This window comes from Daucus carota, chromosome 8, assembly GCF_001625215.2.
Source record: "Daucus carota subsp. sativus chromosome 8, DH1 v3.0, whole genome shotgun sequence".
NCBI lineage: Eukaryota > Viridiplantae > Streptophyta > Magnoliopsida > Apiales > Apiaceae > Daucus > Daucus carota.
Window position 1 is genome coordinate 12,313,586 of NC_030388.2, and position 22,823 is coordinate 12,336,408.

General features: G+C 35.4%; 1 protein-coding gene across 2 annotated transcripts; it reads right to left on the bottom strand.

Moving 5' to 3' along the window:
* Positions 1 to 7,214: 7,214 nt before the first annotated feature.
* On the bottom strand, positions 7,215 to 20,421 carry LOC108199764 (mitochondrial Rho GTPase 1). Of its 2 annotated transcripts, none has more exons than XM_017367729.2 (15): positions 20,283 to 20,421; positions 19,971 to 20,178; positions 18,270 to 18,402; positions 17,958 to 18,107; positions 17,453 to 17,629; positions 17,112 to 17,363; positions 16,668 to 16,736; positions 14,996 to 15,051; positions 13,938 to 14,019; positions 12,435 to 12,646; positions 12,212 to 12,281; positions 10,300 to 10,409; positions 9,084 to 9,234; positions 7,914 to 8,100; positions 7,215 to 7,481 (listed from the first exon to the last, which is right to left on the bottom strand). In XM_017367729.2, the coding sequence occupies exons 2-15, from the start codon at positions 20,171 to 20,173 to the stop codon at positions 7,408 to 7,410; spliced, it is 1,926 nt and encodes a 641-aa protein (XP_017223218.1). In that variant the 5' UTR covers positions 20,174 to 20,178; positions 20,283 to 20,421; the 3' UTR covers positions 7,215 to 7,407. The 2 variants fall into 2 exon arrangements, with proteins under 2 accessions (XP_017223218.1, XP_063938942.1); XM_064082872.1 differs by having other exon boundaries at positions 19,971 to 20,205; positions 20,283 to 20,406.
* Positions 20,422 to 22,823: the final 2,402 nt, after the last annotated feature.

Genomic DNA, 22,823 nt, shown 5'->3' on the forward strand with positions numbered 1-22,823 from the left:
TACTAAGCTTCAAGGATTTTGCTTCAGACTGTCTATCATAATAGTACTATTTGATTTCATTTTTAGTATGTATAGATGTGTCAGGATTAAGCTAGCCAGAACCAAAAATAGGTTGTGTCAGAATTATTGGTTTTAAATTAAAATTGAATACTGTTTCAAAAACAAAAATTAAAATTGAATACTGTCAATATCAGGTTTCTAAAACCGGTAATGATAAAAAAAAAAAAAGTTTCTAAAATCGGTAATGCCTTCAATTATGCAGACTGAGGCTCTCTTTTATTACCATAAAAACAAACCAAACCAAAAATGTTTGTAACTTTTATTTAAGTTCTGGGTGGGGCGAAGCAAACGGTTCGGTTAACCGAATGAATAAGCGAAAACGGAAATTTCATATTTTTGAAAATCAACTTGTCTTTCAAACCGAACCGAAACCGAACGAAATTTTAAATCCGGGAAGATTCAAATACAGTTCGGAAACTTTTCATAATCTGCAAAAGCGGTTTCATCTTGTAGAACAGACAGAGATGTATTCTCACTTTCAAGCAAACAAAGTACTAGTAATCTTAAAGACGTAAATCTGAATTGCACCGAAAAGAAGGATAAAAAAAAGTCTAGTTTAAGGGAACATGCAAATGCTATGCATTAGTTTCAACTACTGTTATAAATCCACTTTAGATTTAGCAGCAGATTTCGCTGCTTTAATCATATCGACCATCATTTCAAGCCTCCAGATATACATGATCTTTAAAATCGGAAAAATACAATTTAAAATAAAATAGTTGTAGATTCCAGTGATATATATTTTACAATTTTTTTATATATGTAACTTTCAGTCAATGTATGGTCAATTTGATCATAAAAAGTCAAACAAGACAAATAAATTGAAACGGGGGAGTACTTAAGTCCCAGGTGTTGTAATTTTGATTAAAGTTTGATATTTTAGTAATTTAAGTTCTAAGCATCTTTCTTTCAGCAGAGGATTCACTATTGAACACCATTTCCTGATTGACAGATATACGTAAGGCCACGCCACCAAGACACATAGAAGGAGGACACATCAGACTCAAAAAGGCTAGGAAGAACATACATTTTTATACCTGTAACAGGCCTGTTATAACCGCTCCAAGCAGTTTCAGGACATTCAGTGGATCGAACAACAATGGAAGGAATATCATGCTCTGTATACCTTAACCCAACCACCTCAGAAGCTCTCAAGCATTGAGCAAATGATTGTAATGCTCTCAAGAATCGAATATTAAAATTCTATTTTAAAATAAAATTAAAAAATAATAAATTTTATAACTAACTCGCAAATGAGTATTAATATCTTGTGATTTTCAAGAGGTTTTACTTCTTTTTTTTTTTTTTTTGAGAAAAAACGTACTTGCACTAGATTAAGTCATATGTAAGTACATTCGATAAGAAGCTAGGAGCGACATTTTCCCACTCCTGCAGATCTGGCGTAGAACGAGACGCTCTTGCTAACATGTGAGCGACTTCGTTCGCAGACCTATGCACAAAACGCACTAGCACATTTTCAAAGTGCTTAATCAAATCAACACACTCACTAACAATAATATGAAAATAGGATCGTCCAGAACTTCCATTACATGCATCCACCAACAGCTTTGAGTCAGTCTCGAAAACGCACCGTGTAAATCCATGTTGCTTCGTCCAAGATAATATCTCTTTAAGACTTAAGGCCTCAGCCTCTCTGGGTGACCACAGACCATCCAACTGCTTGCATACTGCCTTCACAAAGTTCCCATTCGCATCTCGAATTACCCCTCCAATACCAATCTTTTTTATATCAGCAAATATAGCAGCGTCCAGATTTATTTTCACCCAATCTCTTTGCGGTACCTGCCATCTTCTCGTGCTTGTATTCAGTACTGGTGTATTTCTAGTGCGGTCCGTCTGAGCAGCTTTCCAATCCGCCAGCAAATTCATTGCACCAGTTGTTGTACCAAAAACGGAAACTGAGACTCTATCCCACAGCCACTTGTTGCGTCGATTCCAGAGACTCCAGCAGATCAATGCTAGTAGAGCACATTGTTCCTTTGTGCCACTGCTAAACAATCTTCTGAACATGATTAATATCGTCTCCCCTGGAATGATTTGGACCCATTGCATCATACCTGTTGAAGCCCATACCTCTCTAGCAAACTGACATTCAAACAAAACATGCTTTTCATCCTCTTCCACTCGACACCAAGCACATTTCCCATCTATATTCACTCTTTTATTCACCAATGCCTTACTTGTAGGTAAGCATGACCTACATGTCCTCCACAGGAAAAAACAAACCTTTCCAGGTAGTTCTAACGTCCATAATTTCTTCCAGAAAGATGCATCAGATGTATTACATTCGCCCACCAATTGACGGTAGCAAGTCTTCACGCTGAACTCACCATTTGCGTCAAACAACCAAATCCAAGAATCATTTCTATCTCTTGAGGACAGAGGAACATTCTTTATCAGCTGAACATCCCTGTTATTAAATAAATCATTCAGAATTTCATCATCCCACTTTCTTTGCTGGACCTCCATTAAATCGCAGACTTTTATGTCTTCCAGCTCCCTAGGCATACTTGTCGTCAAATACCCATTCTCAACACAAGGCAGCCAAGGTATTTTCCAAACAAAAGTATCTCTCCCCGTGCCAATGCTTCTACGACATCCTCGCTTGATCACCTCCTGAGCTGCAATCACACTCCTCCACATATAACTTGGATTTTCTCCCAATTTTGCATTTAAGAAATCAGTATTTGGAAAGTACTTTGCCTTCATAATACTAGTGACCAAAGGGTTTGAATTGTTTAAGAGCCTCCAGCCTTGTTTTGCTAGCATTGCAATATTAAACTGGTGCAGATTTTTGAACCCCAGGCCTCCTGCTTCTTTAACATCGCAAAGCCTATCCCAAGCCATCCAACGCACTCCTTTGCTCTCATTTCCCCTCCCCCACCAGAAGCCATTCATCTGGCGTTCGATCGTAGTGCATACCTCAGTAGGGATAAGCATCAGATTCATCCAAAAGTTTGGTATCGACTGTGCTGCCGTTTTCAAAAGGAGACACTTGCCCGCCTTTGACAAAGCCGTATTCTTCCACCCTTGCAACTTCTGGCGAACTCGATCACTTAAGAAGTTAAACACTTCGTTTTTCCTCCTCCCTATTGACATTGGTAGCCCAAGATATTTCCCTGGTGTCGTACTTTCCTTCACTTCTAACACCCCACAGATTAATTCTCTGTTTTCTACAGATGTGTTTGGACTAAAGGTGATTATAGATTTGTTAAAGTTCACAGCTTGGCCAGATATATCCTCATACCTCTGTATAATCCGCTTCATCACCCTTGCTTCTGACTCAACTGCCTTAAAGAAAAAATAGCAGTCATCCGCAAATAATAAGTGTGACACAGCTGGTGCATTTCTTGCGATGCTACACCCATGAAGCAATCCCACCTCTTCATTTCTCTTGATTATAGAACTAAGACCCTCAGCACAGAGGATGTAGAGATAAGGCGATATAGGGTCCCCTTGCCTAATCCCCTTTTGAGGTCGAACATCACCAAAAACCACCCCCTGATGTATAAAACTGTACGAGACAGTCTTAATGCAAATCATAACTCTTCTAATCCACTGTTCATGGAATCCAAACTTCATCAACATGCTTTCAATGAAATTCCACTCGAGTCTATCATAAGCCTTGGATATATCAATTTTTAGTCCAGCAACACCATTTATCCCTTGAGATCGACGCTTGATATAGTGATTTATTTCAAAGGCAATTAGCGCATTATCTGTTAATAAGCGTCCCTCTAGAAAAGCACTCTGATTAGCAGATATCAATGTTGGTAAGCATTTTTTCAACCGATTTGCTAACACTTTGGATAAGATTCTGAATAAAACAGTACAAAGGGATATGGGACGTAGCTCACTCATCTATTGTGGTTGCTTTACCTTCGGGATTAAACATACTAATGTGCGGTTAAATTCCAGTGGTAAGTCTCCAGTAACAAAGAAATGTTGACAAAATCCCACCACATCCTGTTCGACTACACCCCAATATGTTTGATAGAATGCAGGGTTTAATCCATCATAACCAGGTGCTTTCTCTGCGTGCATTGAAAAGACTGCTTCTTTTACTTCCTCACCTGATATAGCCTCCATTAGTTGTGCATTTTGCTCACTTGTAACCTGATTCACCCTTTCATTATTTGATAGAGAACCTGCTGTCATCGAAGAGTTAAATAATGTAGAGAAATACTCCGTAATAATATTCTGCACTCCTTGAACATTATCAACCCATTCACCGTTCCTATCCTTTAATCTTGATATCTGATTGTTCTTTCTTCTTCCGGATGCAAATTTGTGAAAGAAACGAGTATTTTGATCCCCTTCCCGTAACCAAAACTGTTTTGACCTTTGTTTCCAGTACACTTCTTGACGTTCCAGCAGATTTAAGAACTCACTTCTGGTCTCATTATATTTCTTCACACCATACGAATCTCTCCGTGATCTAAATCTTCTCATAACCCATCTGCAATGTTTAATTTTATTACTCAATTCCTTTACTTTTCCTCCTCCCCATTCATCCAACTTTAAGCAGCAATATTCAATTTTCTCCAAAATATTTCCAAGCCCACTTTTGTTCCAACTGCTTTGCACTACATTCTTACAATCAGCTTCACGGATCCAAACATTCTCAAACTTAAACCTCATAGATTTTGGCATATAAACCTGCGAGTTCAACTGTAATACTAGTGGCAAATGGTCCGATGTGGATACTTCCAGCACCTGAACCTCTGCATTCGGAAACAACTGCCTCCATCCCTGATTTGCCATAACCCTATCCAAGCGTTCTTGTATCCACATTGTTGTTCCACGACACCTCTCCCATGTAAACTCATACCCATTAAACCCAAGGTCTTCAAGATTACAGTCTATAACCGTTTGATTAAACCCCTCTAGTAATCTTCTTGGCTGTGGTCTCCCTCCCTTCTTCTCAAACTCGAACAACATATCATTAAAATCCCCTAACACACACCAAGGTAAGCTCGACTTATTTGCAAGGTCACGAAGCAAATTCCATGATTCTTGACGTCTCTCTCTTTCCGGACATCCGTAAAATCCTGTGTAACGCCATCGACCAATCTGTTCACATAGAACCTCAAAATCAATATAATGATTACAAGTGCCTTTTATTTCTACTGCTCCTGTATTTTTCCACAAAAGAGCTAAGCCCCCACCATGCCCTTGGGCATCAACAGTAAATGAGCTAGCAAAATGTATCGACTTACAGAGAGCGTCAATCTTATTCTTCTTAACTAAAGTTTCTGATAAAAAAACTAAGCTGGGCTTGTGTTTTTGAATGATTTCCTTGAGAAATCTAACTGCTCGTGGCTTGCCCATTCCACGACAGTTCCACGCTAGTACACTCATAATGCTAGGCGGGCCTGATTTCCAGAACCCGCCACAGTCAAGTTTTTTGGAACAGTTGTATGTTCATTTTGGATTATTTGAGAAGGCCCATCTGTTTGCATTTTTTTTGGCCCATTATCTTCAGAAATCAATTCCCCCTCCATACGCCTTCTTTTCGGGTCAACGATATAATCTTCTCTTCCGTTGATTTCTTCTTGTAAATCTATTTCATTTAAAACTTTCCCGCCTATACCTGTAATTTCCTGATTCCGTGCTGTAACAATAATTCTGTCATTATCCTCTGGATTTGTTACAACCAAATTTCCATCCTCCTTGAATTTCGCCTTATTTTTCGTCTCACCACTTCCGGTCGCCGGCATGTTTGAGTTTACGGCATTCCCTTCCCAGTTGCTGTTACTTTCTCCATTCCTTAACCATCTAGATGCAATCTCGATTTTTGTATTCTTATTCGGTGCCCGTAACCACGTCCCATAAGTCCGTTCAATTTCTTTGCCTGGATTTGCATAAACCACATTACAATCCCGCTCTGAGTGTCCTAGCCTTCCACAAACGAAACAAAAGGTACTGAGTCTCTCATATTTAAAATTAACCCAACTCCAGTCGCCTCCCTCCCGTTTGATTTTCATCCTTCTCTTCAATGGTTTACACACATCTATGCGAACCCTGATTCTGTAATATGATTTCCATAATCCATTCAGGTTTGCTGGATCAAGTTTCACAAAGCTTCCAATGTAGTTAGCAATACCTTGCAATACCTTTTCTGAGACAAGACCTTTAGGGATATCATACACCTGTATCCATATATCAACTTCATTCAACGTTAGTTCCTTGGGATCTTCATCTCCTGCTAGTTGTTTGTAGACTAGCATCCCCTGTTCAAATGACCAAGGTCCGCCATCAACTACTTTCTGCACATCCCTTATAATCCCTACAATAAACAATGGAGTACTCAAGTTCTGGTTTAAATGATCTATATGCAAAACTATCGATTGAAGATGATGATGAAGGAGGAATGATTGTAGATAATGCTGTGGCTGAACAAGAAAAAGAGTCTTTTGTGCTAATTGGACGCTTCCTTACAGAAAGAAATATTAATTTCAAGGCAATGCAGAATGTCCTATCAACAGTATGGCGACCAAAAGAAGGGGTAGAAATTTATGATATAGGAGAGATGCGATATTCTTTTGTGTTTTACCATCCCATGGTTTTACTTCTTAAAGATGTATCATCTTAATTTTGTTGTCATTTCCAGAATATACATGTATCGGTTGAATTGCTAGCAAAGCAAGTCAGAATCAAATTTAAGTAAACCTCAACAAGGAATTATGTTCACCGGCCTGAATAATTTTAATAACAATTGTCTTTTCATGTGTAAATTATAAGTTTATTTTATATAAAACACGATCAATTCAATTATATCAATAAATTTAGAGCAAATTCTAAAAATATAATATATAAAATATCCTGTGCATGTTTTTATTTATTACTAATACTTTGGAATATGAATGATATTTGTGTAATACTTATTAATCAACTGTTGTAATACAATGACATAATCATAAGCATAATAATCACAACGAAGTCTTAATCATTTGTACTATTCAATTCGTTTCTCCATTCACTAACAAGTTTATTATCTACCAGATTCAGGTTATGGAATCAGGTTTCAGATTGAGATCCAAAATATTCAATTTACACCTAGACTACTTCGTTTACTGAAACTCATTTTTGCTTACCCTACAACTGATTACTGAAAGGCTGCACCAGAAAACTAAGATAACCCTTTCCTTTTATCACTATAATTTTACTGTATTGTAGAATAGCTACAAGAATTTGACTTAGGATAAAGTTAAAAACTACATTTTAAAATGTTATACCAAGGGAAAATACATAACAACCCTGTGGATGAACGGCAGGTACTGGATCAAATTCCTTTCGCAGAGATGAAACAAAATTATGGTCTCCTCAACTTGAGGAATTTTGCCTCGCAGCATATGCCCGGTAAGCAGCCAGACCAACAATGGTTACTGCAGCTCCAACTGTGATGAGGAACATCAACTATCAGATATAGGGAGATAAATATAGCAAATTTAGCAATTACTATGAGATACTGGACTACCTGAAGCATCTAAAAAACTATAGTGATACGCACAGGGGCAATTAAAATAAATATGAAAAATGTTTGATTTACTGGCTGTATCATTACTCCCCCCCACCTCACCCCCCACACACAAAAAAAAAAGGTTTGTCAATTCCTTGTCAGACACACGAACTGGTTGTCCACTAAGGATATATTTATATAACCCTATAATTCAAATATAAAACGGACGCTGGCTTGACATACTGGCCCTGTATACAAGGTCGTGTAATGATCCAGAACAAGTAAACCTAGACTTCTGAGTGAGAAACAGACAGCCAGCAGTTAATAACTTACAGGAGATCCACCCACTAGTCAGTACTCAGTAATATACCTGATACAAACACGACTGAGCGATTAATAAGCCTATGGTACTGCTTGCGGGTCTTTCCAGCCTCGGTTTCAGGAATGCTCAGATGAGGATGCTCTGCTGCAACAATGATTCTTCTGAATACATTATTAAAATCGCCCAACTTTGTGCTGATTGGTATAGGTGCATCTATCCCCATATTCTGACTAACCTGTAATACCACGAGAAGAAACTTCCAAGGTTAAGTTTAATTACAACTTCACTTAAGATATAAAACTCGCGTTATTATATAATAATGGAAAGAATCTTATAGTTCATACTCCCTCCGTCCCCCTCATTTGTTTACATTGGGGGACGGGGGCTCGGCACGCATTCTAATGCTCTCCTAAAACGTAGTTCGATAAATTATTTTGAACTTTTTTTTCTTCTGAATAAAAATTTGATGTTTAAATTTTTATACAAAAAAGAAAAAATTTAAAAATAACGTGTAGAACTATGTTTTATATGCGTCTTAAAATGCGTGTCGAGCAGTGTGAAAAAACTGTAAACAAATGAGGGGGACAGAGGGAGTAACTGATATCACTGATTCAGGGGCTAGTCAGCTTACAAGCCGACAACTACTTTGTTCAATGACACAGTGCTGGTAGTCTTGTACTCCTTTTCTTTATTTATAAATATGGTCCTATTTACAGAGTGATACATATTAAAGAACAAGCATGGTTGATTCCTATATGTAGCGTAATACAAGTCAAAGATAAAGTATGCAAGATTATACCGATGTAAGTTATTTATGTAACACCATATCAACTCACCAGACCTCAAAGTCTCAAGTGTGGTTTTTGTGCAAGAAGAATCTTTGATAATTAAGGAATTATAGTGAATTTAGAAATAGATGATAGACAACTCTAGGTTCTAAGAAAAACAATAGTTACCAAAAAAAAAGTGTTCGGTAATTATCGTCCAAAGGGGAATTCACTTTCTGATATATCAAATTCAATTTTAACAATGCGAAACATAACACTTGACTCTGGTACTCACGTACATAGATGGTAACCTGAAATTAGCTGACAATCAACCAATATTTGGACTATTCTAACAGTCTGTATTATGGATACAGTCTGCAGAAGTGAGCCGATTATCAATTTACTGCATCTGGTGACAAAACAAACCACAAATAATGATCAAGAAAAGTACCCTAGTTGAATCTTGTAGTGCTGCCATGTGTGGTTCAAGATCATCTTTAGCGGCAACGATTAGGCATGGCACCTCATAACCGGTAGCTTCTCCATGACTAGCTACTTTCAGAAGCAATTCAGTTGTCTTCTTCCATGACTCCTCATAGGAACTAAAAGGAAGGTCCAAACAAATAATTCCACATAATTATTGTATGCATACAATAATATTTACAAATAATTGTATGTATACAATCTATAAAACAAAATAATGTAATTATCAATCTCATGCTGGTTTTAAATTTCACAAGGATTGCATATTTTTCACACTTTAAAGTAAAATAGGTTGATTTACAGTTCATCGAGTTCCGGATTGTGTGGTAACTAACATACCAGTTCCGAGTTTTGGTTCATGTGTATATGTTCGGTTGAAGTTTGGGGTTACCCACATTGGATTTTTGAGGACATGTTTGTTAAATTTTTAGAGTTGCCAACAGCATTAAGTAGATAGTTTGCTTCTACTTTTGACACTTGTATATAAGAATGTTAATTGTTAATAGTTTTCTAGAAGCAGATCTAAATGCTTAGGCTTCATTTCAAGCTCATCCCACAAGTATAGTCTAATTGCATGATATTTTTTTTTTAAGAAAAACAACTTTCAACAAATTAAGCTTGTATAGATTGAACTTGAGCAGATATCCTAAGACTCTGACAAATGTAAATTAAATATCTTCCCACCCCCCACCCCAACAGTTTTAGAATAAAAATACGACTTCTATCCATAATGTATTAACCTTCTTAAATGTGATATATTAAGAGTGCATATCTTACTATATATTGATCATTGGTGTGAACTATATTCATTGCTATACCATGCTCTTCACGATTTACTGGACATATATGGCACAAAAATAAAGTATCCAGATTGGAGAATTGTCGCCAACCCGTTCTTACATATATCATATACAATCCGATTCCAGCAGATAAGATCCTTTATTATTCACAAAGATCCCTGAATTCATTTATCTGAGATAAGTTAAGAAACTTATCTATGCCCCCCAGCTCAATATGGAATTCCTAACAGTTAACACACTAAATGAGAAGTCTTGGCCCCAAATAGATAGACCGGACCAAAAATTTCAACTTATAGTTTAGTGAAGACCTCTAGGCAGTGTCCAGAAGAACATTCAGATAAGTATAATTTATTATTTCAAAATATGTACCGGCAGGTTTAGTACCTATCATAAACGAAGACAGCTACATCACAAGCTGCCAATGCATCTTTGTTAGCAAGTAATTGCCCAACTACTTCATCAGGAATTTCTCGCATAATAAGAGTTTTCTTTCCCTGTTGACAACACCAATATCATTTAGAATAACATACAATTATATAATTATATAATAAAGGAATAAAAGTACTTCATTAGCACTAAATTTATCGTAGAGTGGTTGATTACAGGAGATCTTTCAAATCCCAAGTGGAGCTCAATGGGTTAGGTTGACAAATTCTACCACAATTTTCATATTACTACTATGAACTAAATAATGAAGATAAACCCTAAAAATTTAGAAGACACTGTAATATATTGATATGTATGCAAATAGATAAAACACTAATAAGGTCTTTCCATCGCATGATGTGGTACATTGGGACCACTCCGCCACACCTTCCCACAAAATCCATTGTACATGAAGTAAATCTTTACTTAAAAGATTGAAAGTACTGATCCCCCTCACGAAAAAATCTAAATCTCCTTTTTGCATCACATCTGGAAAACCATACCCTCTTGCTCTCTCCCCGTTTTTTATTCATCCCATGTTTTATACAAGTCGAGCAAAAGCGGGAAGCCATGTAAAGCGAGCTTCATAGCATTGTGTAGGTGTGGTGGGGTGCAACTGTGCAGCGCATCAAAGGCATAAGCGTGACGCAAGGGGAGATGCACAGTTTTCTTTATTGAAAATTGTCAGATCTTTAAAAAAAATTATAGGGGCAGTCATCAAAAACAAAATTAGAGCTTAAGACCCAAATAAAACTCCTATCGACATAAAAAAAATATATAAACAGAAAGGATTTAAGAAAAATAAGATGGACACAATGAGATGAATAGAATATTATAAATGGGTCATAATCACATGGATCCTCAAATGTCATGAACAAAGAAAGCAAGCTTCTTTGGACAATATCATCGTAGTGTCTGTTCTGAGTGCTGTTAAAAACTGTTGCGCGTTAGAAAAATGATGGTAAAAAAAATAGCGATGTAGAAATCAGATAATTATTTGATATTTTTTTGATACTTACATATTTTGAGTTATAATATAAAAATAATAATGTTCGTGATAAGATTTGATAGTGAAATCTATGACAGCTTCTGCGGAAGGCTGAAAAGCAGCGCTTTCCAAAAGCATGAGGGAGACAAAAGCAGCTTTTGAGCTAAAAGCTGTTGTTAGATTTACCAAACAGTTTTTCATTTGATTTTCGGTAAAAAACTGTTGTTACTATATGCAATAGCAATGCCACACAGAGTCTTAGAAGGTGCTACTCTGATATAGAGGAGATCCATGAGAAAGAAGAAAAAGAATTTGAGTGTCTTGAGGATCGTAATAAAAAACTTTGATGGAAAAGAGAACCACTTTATCTAAAGGAATGGATATGCTTCTCCTGAGCACAAGTTCTATCTGAACTCTTGTTAGTTACAACAAACTTAATGTTGCTTATTCTACAATCTATTGTTACTACATTGATAAATTGAGAATCTAAAAATGTATATATATTGAACTTTTATGTATTTTGCGCATTTAACTTTTGAGCATTTAACCATTTTCTCAACTTGTTCAGTATCAAATTACTCATTTTTCATGCAATTAGTAAAACATATATATTTACATGCATATGTACTCTTACAAAACCACAAATATAAATTTTCCCACTCCCATCTAGTACTAGCCCAGGGGAACAATTTAGAACCAACTACAGCTGTGAATTTTCAATAGCCATTGCAAATGATTTTCGCATTAACTTTGGCATGAAATACGTGTATCACCCTAATTAAACACTTTAATTTTGAAAGTACAAACACACAGCTACATCCTATCTTCAAAAAAAAACAATCAGAACTGTCATATTTTTAACACATACATAGCAGAACATACCCCTAGTTGATCAACTGTATTAGCAGCATAACTTTCATCTGTTGTTGGAATATAATTATTGGAAAATGGCCTGCAATTAAAATTAGGCAACAACAGGATTCATCACGTTAAATGGCATCAGCAGCCGCAATTATCATTTCAAGGATTACATTACGTGTACTTGTCATTAAAAAATTTCAGATTGCAAAATAAAATTTTAATAGACATGGATTACAAAAGTTACCTTCCAACAAAAGAATTCAATAGTGCAGACTTTCCGACCTCTTTTGGACCAAACACAAAGCATTGAAACACATTTCTGTCTGTCTGCTTCTTTTTGCGATCTATGCGTCTTCTTCGAGTGATACGGATGGCAGAAGAAGGATCGCCAGGGTAGCCAATATATATCAAGTTCTCGACACTATACATAGGGTCTCGTGCTGTCATAAGGGCCCACTACACACCAAAATATATTTGTGAGAACTTGCAATAATATTTGGCCAGGGAATTAATAAAACGTTAACATAAAAGCATGACTGACCAACATGGTTTCACTTTCCTGAAAAAGACACATAAATACATGGATACAATTTCAGGTGCATTTTTGGTGTATCCGATAAGTTATGATGGCATGTCACTAGAACGATTCTTGTCAGAACCAATACTAAATGTGAATGCAAGAATAGTCAAGATTCAAGAATATGCTCTCGTAATGTCCTATGCATACACTTCAAAATTCTGAGAAAGAACTCATGCCTTCAACATACACTAGTTAAAAATGTAGTTTTTTGTTTTTTTTGTAATTTTAGATGATCAAAATTGGTTGCTGAGGACACATACTAACGAGTAAGTGGAAAAAGATCATGTAATAATACATTCTCCAGGTCATTAACAAGGGACAAGTAGTACAACCAGTAATTATACAACCGTAGCCTTATTTTAGGGGGTACAATAGGAAGTCAATGAAACTGTTTTATAATAGCAACATTTATTTTGTACAAGACAAAATAAATTCAGGGATTCTATTGTAAAAAAAAATGTACGTAATAATTTATAACTAGGGGCCAATTTCGCTTGAGCCAACAATAGCTACTTGTTAACTGAACTTATTTTGGTCACTGATAACTTGCAGGTAAAAGTTATTCTCTGTTTGGATGCTTTAAGTGATAACATATAATTCAGAAATTTAAAAGAGTGACGAAATAATATTAGTAGTGTGGACGACTGATAATAGTAGTTTTCGTTAAGTCACCATACAAATTTAAAATTAATCAGTTAAATATATTTACTTATTTCTTACTATTATTGCAAATAAAATGAAAATTTTTGCAGCCCAATAAAAGAAAGAGGCCAAGTAGCAAAATAATATAGTTCACTTCGATCAATTTACCCTTATTTTACAAAGCAATAGTATTGGTAAGATGAGTCAGAACGTGATGGCATTCGCAACGTTGCGAATTGACGATATGTGCATTCACTTTAAGTACAAACATATAAACACGAATCTCAAGTTTTTAATATACAATAGATGTACATTGTATTTAAATAAAATTTTACAAAGTTTAGCTGGTCAAGCCAGTATTCACACATAAAAAAGCATATATGCTTATAATGCAGATTTATGTATATTACTAAAGCCAGCATAGAACACATAAAACCTTCTCACATGCATTTTATGAACATGCCAGCAAAAAAAATGACCAGATTGCTAGAATTTAACACAACAAAACTTTAATTGCGACCACACCTCAGATAAAAACCCATCAAGTGAAAAACCTCCTAGGGCAGTTCTCTCGGCCGCATCTTCATAAGGAGCTTCACTCCAAGGACTGTATGTTCAAGAGGTCATCAAGGAAACTATGTCGGTAAACATTGTGAATGTACATGATGAACGCAACAAGAATAGTATTCATAAATTATTACAAGTTTCATGCGTCACTTTTAGACCGTCAGGCCAAAGTCCTGTATATATGTTCCAATACAGTTCGTGTTCTAAACAATGTTAGGGACTTGGTATAGAATGTAAATAAGCCCATAAACTACATGAGTAGCATATAATACCTCTTTTAAAAGTCGCAGAAATTAGATTTAAAAACTGATGCATATTCTCACAATTTCAGTTTAGTAGCCAAAAATCAAAATTGTGAATATTAATACGATCGCAACTCAAGTAACTAGTATCAAATCTCAATCAAATATTCATGACCTTAGAAATCGAGATCTAACTCTGGATGACTAAAAAGTTCAAGATGCATATATATATATATCATCTACAGTCAACAGACCAGAAAGCATTTTCCTTGCAATTCAATGGCAATATGTGTCTTGAAACTCCACAAGCATTAATTGTCTTCAAGATCAGTTTCTCTCTTGCTTATTAAAAATTCTTAGCAGCACTGAGTTGGTTATTGACAGCGGCATATGCAGAAGATACACATCTAGTAAAAAAAAAACTTCTAAAGTGGCGTCCAGAAAATTTGAAATATGACTAGTATCTATAATCAATGGACCTAGCACAAATCCATCTAAGATGTTATACTCTCAACCATGATTAAATCATCTGAGATTCTAGTTCAATCTAAATGGCCCAATAAAGATTTCTGTCATCATCAAGACACCTATTTCTGTTTTAGTATAACATCAATATATAAATATAATTATAGAAAATTAAAAAAATCTCTTACTACAAAGTCTCCAGGGGGTATTTCAGAGAAAACCATACACGGAACTCAAATTTTTTATCAAGACAATGAATTTTTCGAACACACCAAGAAGTCCACCATGCAGTCATGGCAATTATGTTACCTTTCAGGAGCAGTAGAAAAAAGATCTTCGATTTCTCCTGTTCGAAGGGATCCATCCTGAAAAAAATTCAAACAGCGGAACTGTTACATTCTACTCGATTAGAAAATGAAAAACTTTGCCTGACTGACTTTATATTCTGATTCAACATGCAATTTACAGTACACCTCAGGCCTACTTTCTTCCCCATAAGTTAGTCTATAAACCCACAACTCAACTGGACTGTTTGATTGATAATCAATAACTTGAACAGACCTATCAGTTGAATTTCAATAAGGAGGAAGGAGAGGGGGATTTTTAGTTTTCAAATTTGTGGTTGTAAACATCAGCATTACTTCCTGGTGTGCAACTACAGACTTCTAAGTACACTCTGCATTTTTCTATCTACAAAACTTAGAAGTCACACATAATAAATTGAACTATCTAAAGATATACTAAATTTTATGTGGAAAAAAAATGCTTTTGATTAGTAGTTACTCCCTCCGTCCCATCCAATTGTATACGTTTCTTTTTCATTGCTCGGCACGCATTTTAAGGCTCTTTTAAAATATAGTTCTATAACTTATTTTTAAAATTTTCTTTTTTTGTATAAAAATATAGATGTTATATTTTTATACAAAAAAAAAAAAAGAAAATCTTAAAAATAAGTTACAGAACTATGGGGCCGTTTGGGTGAGCTTAAAATAAGTGCTTTTTGCTTAAAATAAATAAGTGGAGTAGAAGTTGGAAGCAAGATAAGACTTATAAGTGATTAAAGTGTTTGGGAAATAAGTTGAAGCCCTGAAACAAAAGCTAGCATTCCTAACTTTTTTTAAGTGTTTCTAACTTCTTACACAAACGGTACGAATAAGTGCTTCTAACTTATAAGTCGAGAAGTCCGGCTTAAAAAGGAGGCCAAACACCCGCTATATCTTATTGAAGCATTAAAATCCGTGCCGCGTCCCCGTCCCCCAATGTATGCTATTGGTTGGGACGGAGGGAGTACAAAACAACTTCTAAGCAACATTTTTTAAGAAGCTAGGCAAGCCCACAAGGGAATATCATCAGCAAATAAACTGAATGCTTTCACAAGAAACTTTGGGGTTGCTGGTCTGGAAAAACTAAATGCTGGTACGTGGTAATACACTAATACTATACATATTTATACAAATAATATTAAAAAATATTTGTAATATACTTGCAACCGTTATTTCCAGTCTAGATATTCTTATATTAATTAAATCAAGATATGACCAGTACCAGCAAGCTTTTCGCAAGAAACATAATCAGGTTTAAAGTGTTATTAAAAGAATTTAAAAAACCAGGGAGAAGGGAACTCTTTCCTCTGTCCTGTTTTTGGACACATCTACAGGGACACAACATGATTTATTGATAAACAAGTATACTGCCTAAAAGTCTGTAGAGAAAATCAACAATGAACTCAAATTAAACATGACTCGAACTAAAAGTCAGAAGCATATCGAGACAACATCATCCATAAAGTCATGAAATAAAGTCATAAATGCTTTCACCTGCTTAATCTCTCAAATTGGACAAACTTTAACAATTCACATTTTAAACAAAACAAGGTTATATATCTTCAGACCTAGCAGGTTATCAAGAGTGCACAAAGATAGAAAGTGCATAAAATCGGAAGTGCGAGATCTAAGAATTAGCAAAAGAAACGAGAACTTACACCATCGACGTCAAATATAGAGAATGTCTCTTTGAGAAACTCAACAGCTTCATTTGTAAGCTCTACGGTCTACAGAAAGACATATAATAAGTATTAGTTCTTCTTTTTTAAGAGACTACACAGGGTAGCCAGAAACATCACCAAAATTTACAAAACCTCAAGAGTATCAAGATATAACTAAGAAAGAAATAAAAACCCATGGAAAAGATTATAGCATTAATCCAGACATATACGTGTGTGTGTGTGGAGGGAGGGAGGGAGGGAGGGAGGGATGCATATAAAATATTAAATCGATCAGATCATAAGAGGTAAGCATATATGATCTAAGATACTTCAGTGTACTTTCAACAAGTATAAACATGATTGTCACTAGTCACAACAATAACTCATAACCATGTTATTGACAAATTAATGTACAACCGAAGCACAAAGCTAAAATTTTGCCTGATCAGGAGCTCTCTTTATAGGAGGTGGAAGTTGATCTGCGTCAAGTTTTATATCATTATTGTAACCAAATTTCCTTAGGACAGTCCATGTTGTCTCTAGTCGTCCCTTCTCTATGAATAGTGCATGGAGAAAGAGAAACCCAGTCAAAGTAAGACCACGATCATTGACACCTTCGGGCAATTTTTCTTGCACAACCCTCTTGACACCGACTATTTCAGAAGGTTGCAAAGGGGCATTAAAACACTTGACCTGTTACAAACATCGGTAAATAATTTAGGTCTAGCTTGTACAACAATTTACAATGGCTTGAACACAGCAGATTATAGAAGAACATAGACCTGAAAATCGTTCAGTTCTGCGTCACTAAGGGCGCCATCTCTATCCTGGTCACATATAATAAATATCCTTTTTAGAGCCCTAATGCATCGTGGTTTTAGAGTTTGTGCTTCTTGATCAAATAATGGAGCTGTGGGGTGGAGCACTGCTTTTTGAGAATAGTAAAAAACCTCAGGTATCTGTTACAATTCAATAATTAACTGTCAGGACACCATATAATTGCTTTAGAAAGTAAACAACAAATAAACGATGTGAGGTGAAGACATCATAAACATTAACATGACATGAAATGTGAACCTGGGTAGAACTATTTGTTTTGATATAGGCAGAGGTGCAATCCAGGTCATCTTTAATCAGAAAAATTGTTACATTACTAATGATAGTGTACACCGTCAATTTTTTAGTATTTCGGCTACAAAATCAACAGTGCAACAGCTGATGGAAGTAAAAGAAAAGGCTAATACAAATTCAATCATCTCCGTAAAGGAGAGCAGTTCTTAAATGTACCTGAATATGGTTCAGTGCTGAACACTCGATGCAAGTCTCAATCTCCCGAAACTGTTGCATAATAGGTGACATCACCTGCTCTAGACTAACTGAATGCTGTTCATCGCGCAAATCCAGCTTACAACCCACCACTATTACTGGAACATTTATCTGCTCACATATATATATCCACCATTATCTTCACATTTTATATAACGACAATATCTCGCAAAGTTTTCTCTTCAGTTTTAGTGATTTCGTGCTTCTGGACTAAATTCAAAAATTGTTTTGTAAAGGAACTGGCTTTACTATTTACACTAGCTTTGTACAAACCTCTAATCGTCGCAACTCAGGAAGCCAGAAAGTACTCAAGCGATCAAGAGTGGAAGGCTTATCACATGCATAAGTTAGCACCACTGCATCAGCCTGCTTCAATTCCTCCGTCAGTTTACCTCTACTCTCTACACTGAGATAAAATAATTGCAGCAAGTTATAAGAAATGAATATAATAGTGTTTAAATAATTAATGATATATATATCACTAAACGCATTCTGGAGTACATCTATAAGTTTTCACTTTTTACTCATTCACAGTCAGTAACTTCAGTTCCTTCAATTGAAAAAAAAAGTGACATAAGCGCATAATATCAACCAGCAAGCATCCTATTTGAATTGTTTTCTCATGCAGGGATTCATAGCACAAGCACATGACATTAGTAAGAAGGTGTGTGCTTAATAGTTTGTGTATTCGTGTCGCATGCTAACAAAGATGAACGCCCAACCTCAAAGAAAAGAATTCAACATATAAACTTCACACAATACAAAATCCGCTGATATCAGCAAACAGCAATGATATGTTTGCGTGTGTTTGGGGGGTGGGGGGGGTTAAAAGAGGGAATTGAGATATTAGTTGTCAAGCATGTTCCCAGAAGTGACAAATGTATTAATTCTTACATCATAGAACAAGATGACTTGGACCACAATTTAGCGGAATGAAATTTGATTAGGATTGTGCTTATATAGAGGTTTTTCCTTGACAACAAGAGATTGACAAAGTCAGCCAGAGCTAATTTGGGACTAGTCCGGAATTTAATCTTTTGATAATTTCCTCTTTTAGGTGTCTGTATAATAAATTATGTCGTGGCCTAATAATATATATATTGTTGCAAATAATGTGAAGTCCCATATGCAAAATAATTTACTTTCACTTCGGTTAAAATCAACTGGCAATATAATGGAGTGATGATTAATCGAGTAGGCTTTATTGTAGAATGAAATGCAATGTCATTACATAGAAATGTACTACTAGTTATAAGCTAATTCCATCTAATTCTAAGGCCTAGTTGTGCAAGGTTTCAGAAAAGTACACTATGACTCTTATGGAAAATCCAGAAGAACTTCTGTCCTTGTTTGCGGCAATGAAAACATTTTAATCAAATGATCCTAGATATTAAAAACGAGGGGGGAAGAAATTATACAATAAATGTATAAAGCATGAAAATTATGTAAATAAAGCCTAGTTAGTTCCCTTCCCAAATTTATAGATTTATTCAAAAAAATAGAATAAGTTATACCAAGAGTCCAATCATAGATTATTGACATACATACAAATTCATGACAGGGTAAAAGTTTAAAAACGGCATCATTTTACTGTTCAAAAAACAAAAAACAATAAACTACACTACACAAAAATTACTAAATTTGTAAAGACCGAAACTTTGGGAGGCGGCCACCCGTAGCTGTACCACTGACCGTATCTAATCTAGTTCCAGCTAAAATTAAAACATATATATATCTGAAAAGTGTGTAATCCACGGTATACAACAGATGCTTACAACCGCTCTCTAAGCAAATGCCTACGTCTGCTGAATCAACCACAAAAAATGACTAATAAAATACTCAAACAAATCATTTGAATAACACTGTTCGAGTCATTTTATCTAAACTCATCACTCGGCAAAACAAACAGTATCATCATACACACAAGCTAGAAACAGTTAGGCATATCAGTTCAACTAAAAACAGAAATGAAACCTCGAGGCAGTATCGATGATTGTAACAGGAACTTTCTCGGGATAAATGTCTGCCGGTAAAGTAGTGGGCGGCAAGACAGGCGGAACATTGGCCGGAAAAGTATCGGCAGCGGCGGTGACAATCAAGCTTGATTTGCCGGTGCCTTTGTCGCCGGCAACAACAATACGCACGGCTTTGGAGCTTCCGCTAGCACCTCCGGCCATTAAAACTGCAATAAAAAGAGGTGTGATAAACCCTAATTATAGGAGTTAGTAGAAGCGTGTGTGCAAGTAAATATGTAAGTATAGATAAGTTAATAGAGAGGAAGAGTACCGATAAAGACAGATGTAGCTTGGGAAAGAAGATAAAAGATGGATTGTTGCTGCTGCCGGTAGTGCTGAGGAGTTCAATGAGTTTTCAAGGGTTTCACGTTTCTGCCCAATGTTAAACCATATACTACAACCAGCAGTAGTTCTTAAAATTATCATTTTTTCCTCATGTAATAACTTATTTTAACAAACGTTTTTTTTATGTGATATAATAATTACAAAATTTGATAAATTTATTTTAAATTCATAAATTTTAATAATTAACTTAAATCTCAAGGGTAATTTTTATATAAAAAAAAGGAATATTTATAAATATACTAATTTTTTACAAATTATTTACAAAAATACTGTCAAGTTGAAATTTAAAAATACAATTTGTTTTCAAATTATTTACAAAAATACGACTTGCAACTTTTGCAACCTCATTTGCAACATCAGTTTGCAACTGTTACAAATGAAGTTGCATAAGTTGCAATGACGTTGCATAAATTACAAATGAAATTTCACATTTGTAACTGTTGCAAAGGGTTGCAGAAGTTGCAAGTCGTATTTGTTACAGAAGTTGCAAATTAATTTCTCTTTTGCAACTATTTGCAACAAACGAGTTTGCAGAAGTTGTAAGTCGTATTTTTGTAAATAATTTATATAGAATGGTATTTTTTAAAATATTGAAAGTTTGCAACAGTATTTTTGTAAAAAAATTGAAGAGGTTAGGCAGGTTTGAAAAAATCCCAAAAAAAAATTTAAAAAATTAAGTTAATTAATAAAGTATCAAAACTACACACAATTATTCTGTCACCGTCCACAAATATTAAAGCCCATAAACCTTCCATATGCACACCTAAAAGCCGGAAAACCATACGATGATGACTCCGAATCTTCAAATACCTCTCCCTTGGCCTCCTCCGTCAACCCCTTCGATCTCCTCGATGACCAAGCACAGGAGATTCCAGTTTTGAGTTCGCGCTTCTCGCGCTCCTCAATCTCGCCGTCAAAGATGAAACGTATGTGTCTTTTGTTCATTTATTTTCCAGTTAAATGAATTTTTTTGATTAAATTATGATTAATTGTTGTTGATTATAGTGATTTGTTTGATTTTAATTAAATTTTTTTGTTTGATTTGTGCCTTGGTGAGTAATCGGTTGATAATATGACTTTATGGTTTTGCGGTTGTGTGCGAGAGAGATAGCGTAGCAGTGGTGGCGGTGGCTGAGAGTTGCGGCGACGGCAGTTCTAGGGATCCGCCTCCAGAAAGCAAAGCGTTAAATGTCCCTTAATTGAAGGCGTTATTTATGCCTCATAATTGAGGGCGTTATTTGGGCCTCATAATTGAGGACGTAAACCGGGCCTCATAATTAAGGATGTTAATTGTGCCTTATTTAAAAGGCTTTATTGTGTCTTAATTAAGGGCGTTAATATTTTATTAATTGTGCCTTAATTAAGAGTTTAATTGTCTCAATTATGAGTTATCATAATTGTGTGAATATTTTGATCATAATTAATTATTGGAAATATTATTTATTTTTAATATATATATATAATCTGTTATATATAACGACTTATATTTGTTCTTGTTTCCTTTGTTTCATTTTCAAGATTCTTGAAAGAAGACCGGTTTTTCTTTTTTCGACATTAAAGTTTTATTGTTTAAATTCCCCCAGTCATCTTGCATGTCCGACGGTTAGATAATAAGCTTTCTTGAATGAAAGAATTATCACGGTGAATTGCCGATTCATATTTGTGAGATTTATTCTCATTTTCAAAAAAATAAAAATAATAAAGTATCAAAACTAACTTCTGACTTATTATACGAACAAACATTTCTCAGTTTAAAGTCGAAAATAGCTTAAAACCCTGGGCTTTAAGCCCTGACAAACAAGCTCTTAATCTCTTAACTTATCATATAAGTCACGTTAAATCACAAGTCATAATTTCAGCCAAACGCTAGGATGCTCGGACTCGGCTGGAAGGATCCGACACGGACACATATCCTGGTATCCGATACGTCAAACAATGAAATCATAGACTCGGGGACACGTTTCAGAAGGATCGGACACGCGGATATGGAGACCGGGATCTGGATACGGGGATATGGACACTGCAATTTTTTCAATTTTTTGTATATGTTTAAGGTTTGATTTGGAATGCTATTTTAAGAATAGAGGCAATAAAATTCAAGTTTCCAATTACTTGGCTTATGTTTCAGACTTTCAGTGCATTACTCTTATGGCTTATCTATAAACAAAGTCATAGAATCAATCAAACACAAATCATATGCTGGATAAATGGATAACTCAGAATTCAGATTTGATAAATGATAAATCACAATCCATGACAAAACAGATTATCCATCAGGGCATCAAACAGCAGCATACTAGAAAATATGTCAAAACACCAATAGCAAAATATTCAGACCAACAAACTAAAATCTTAATAATTAACAACTGATTTTAAGTAAATAAATGCAAAGTCTGGAAACAGTAAACAGAAAGCAGCAGTCCATCACAACTCCAACTCCTCAAGATCAGTGCATCAAAACTAATTT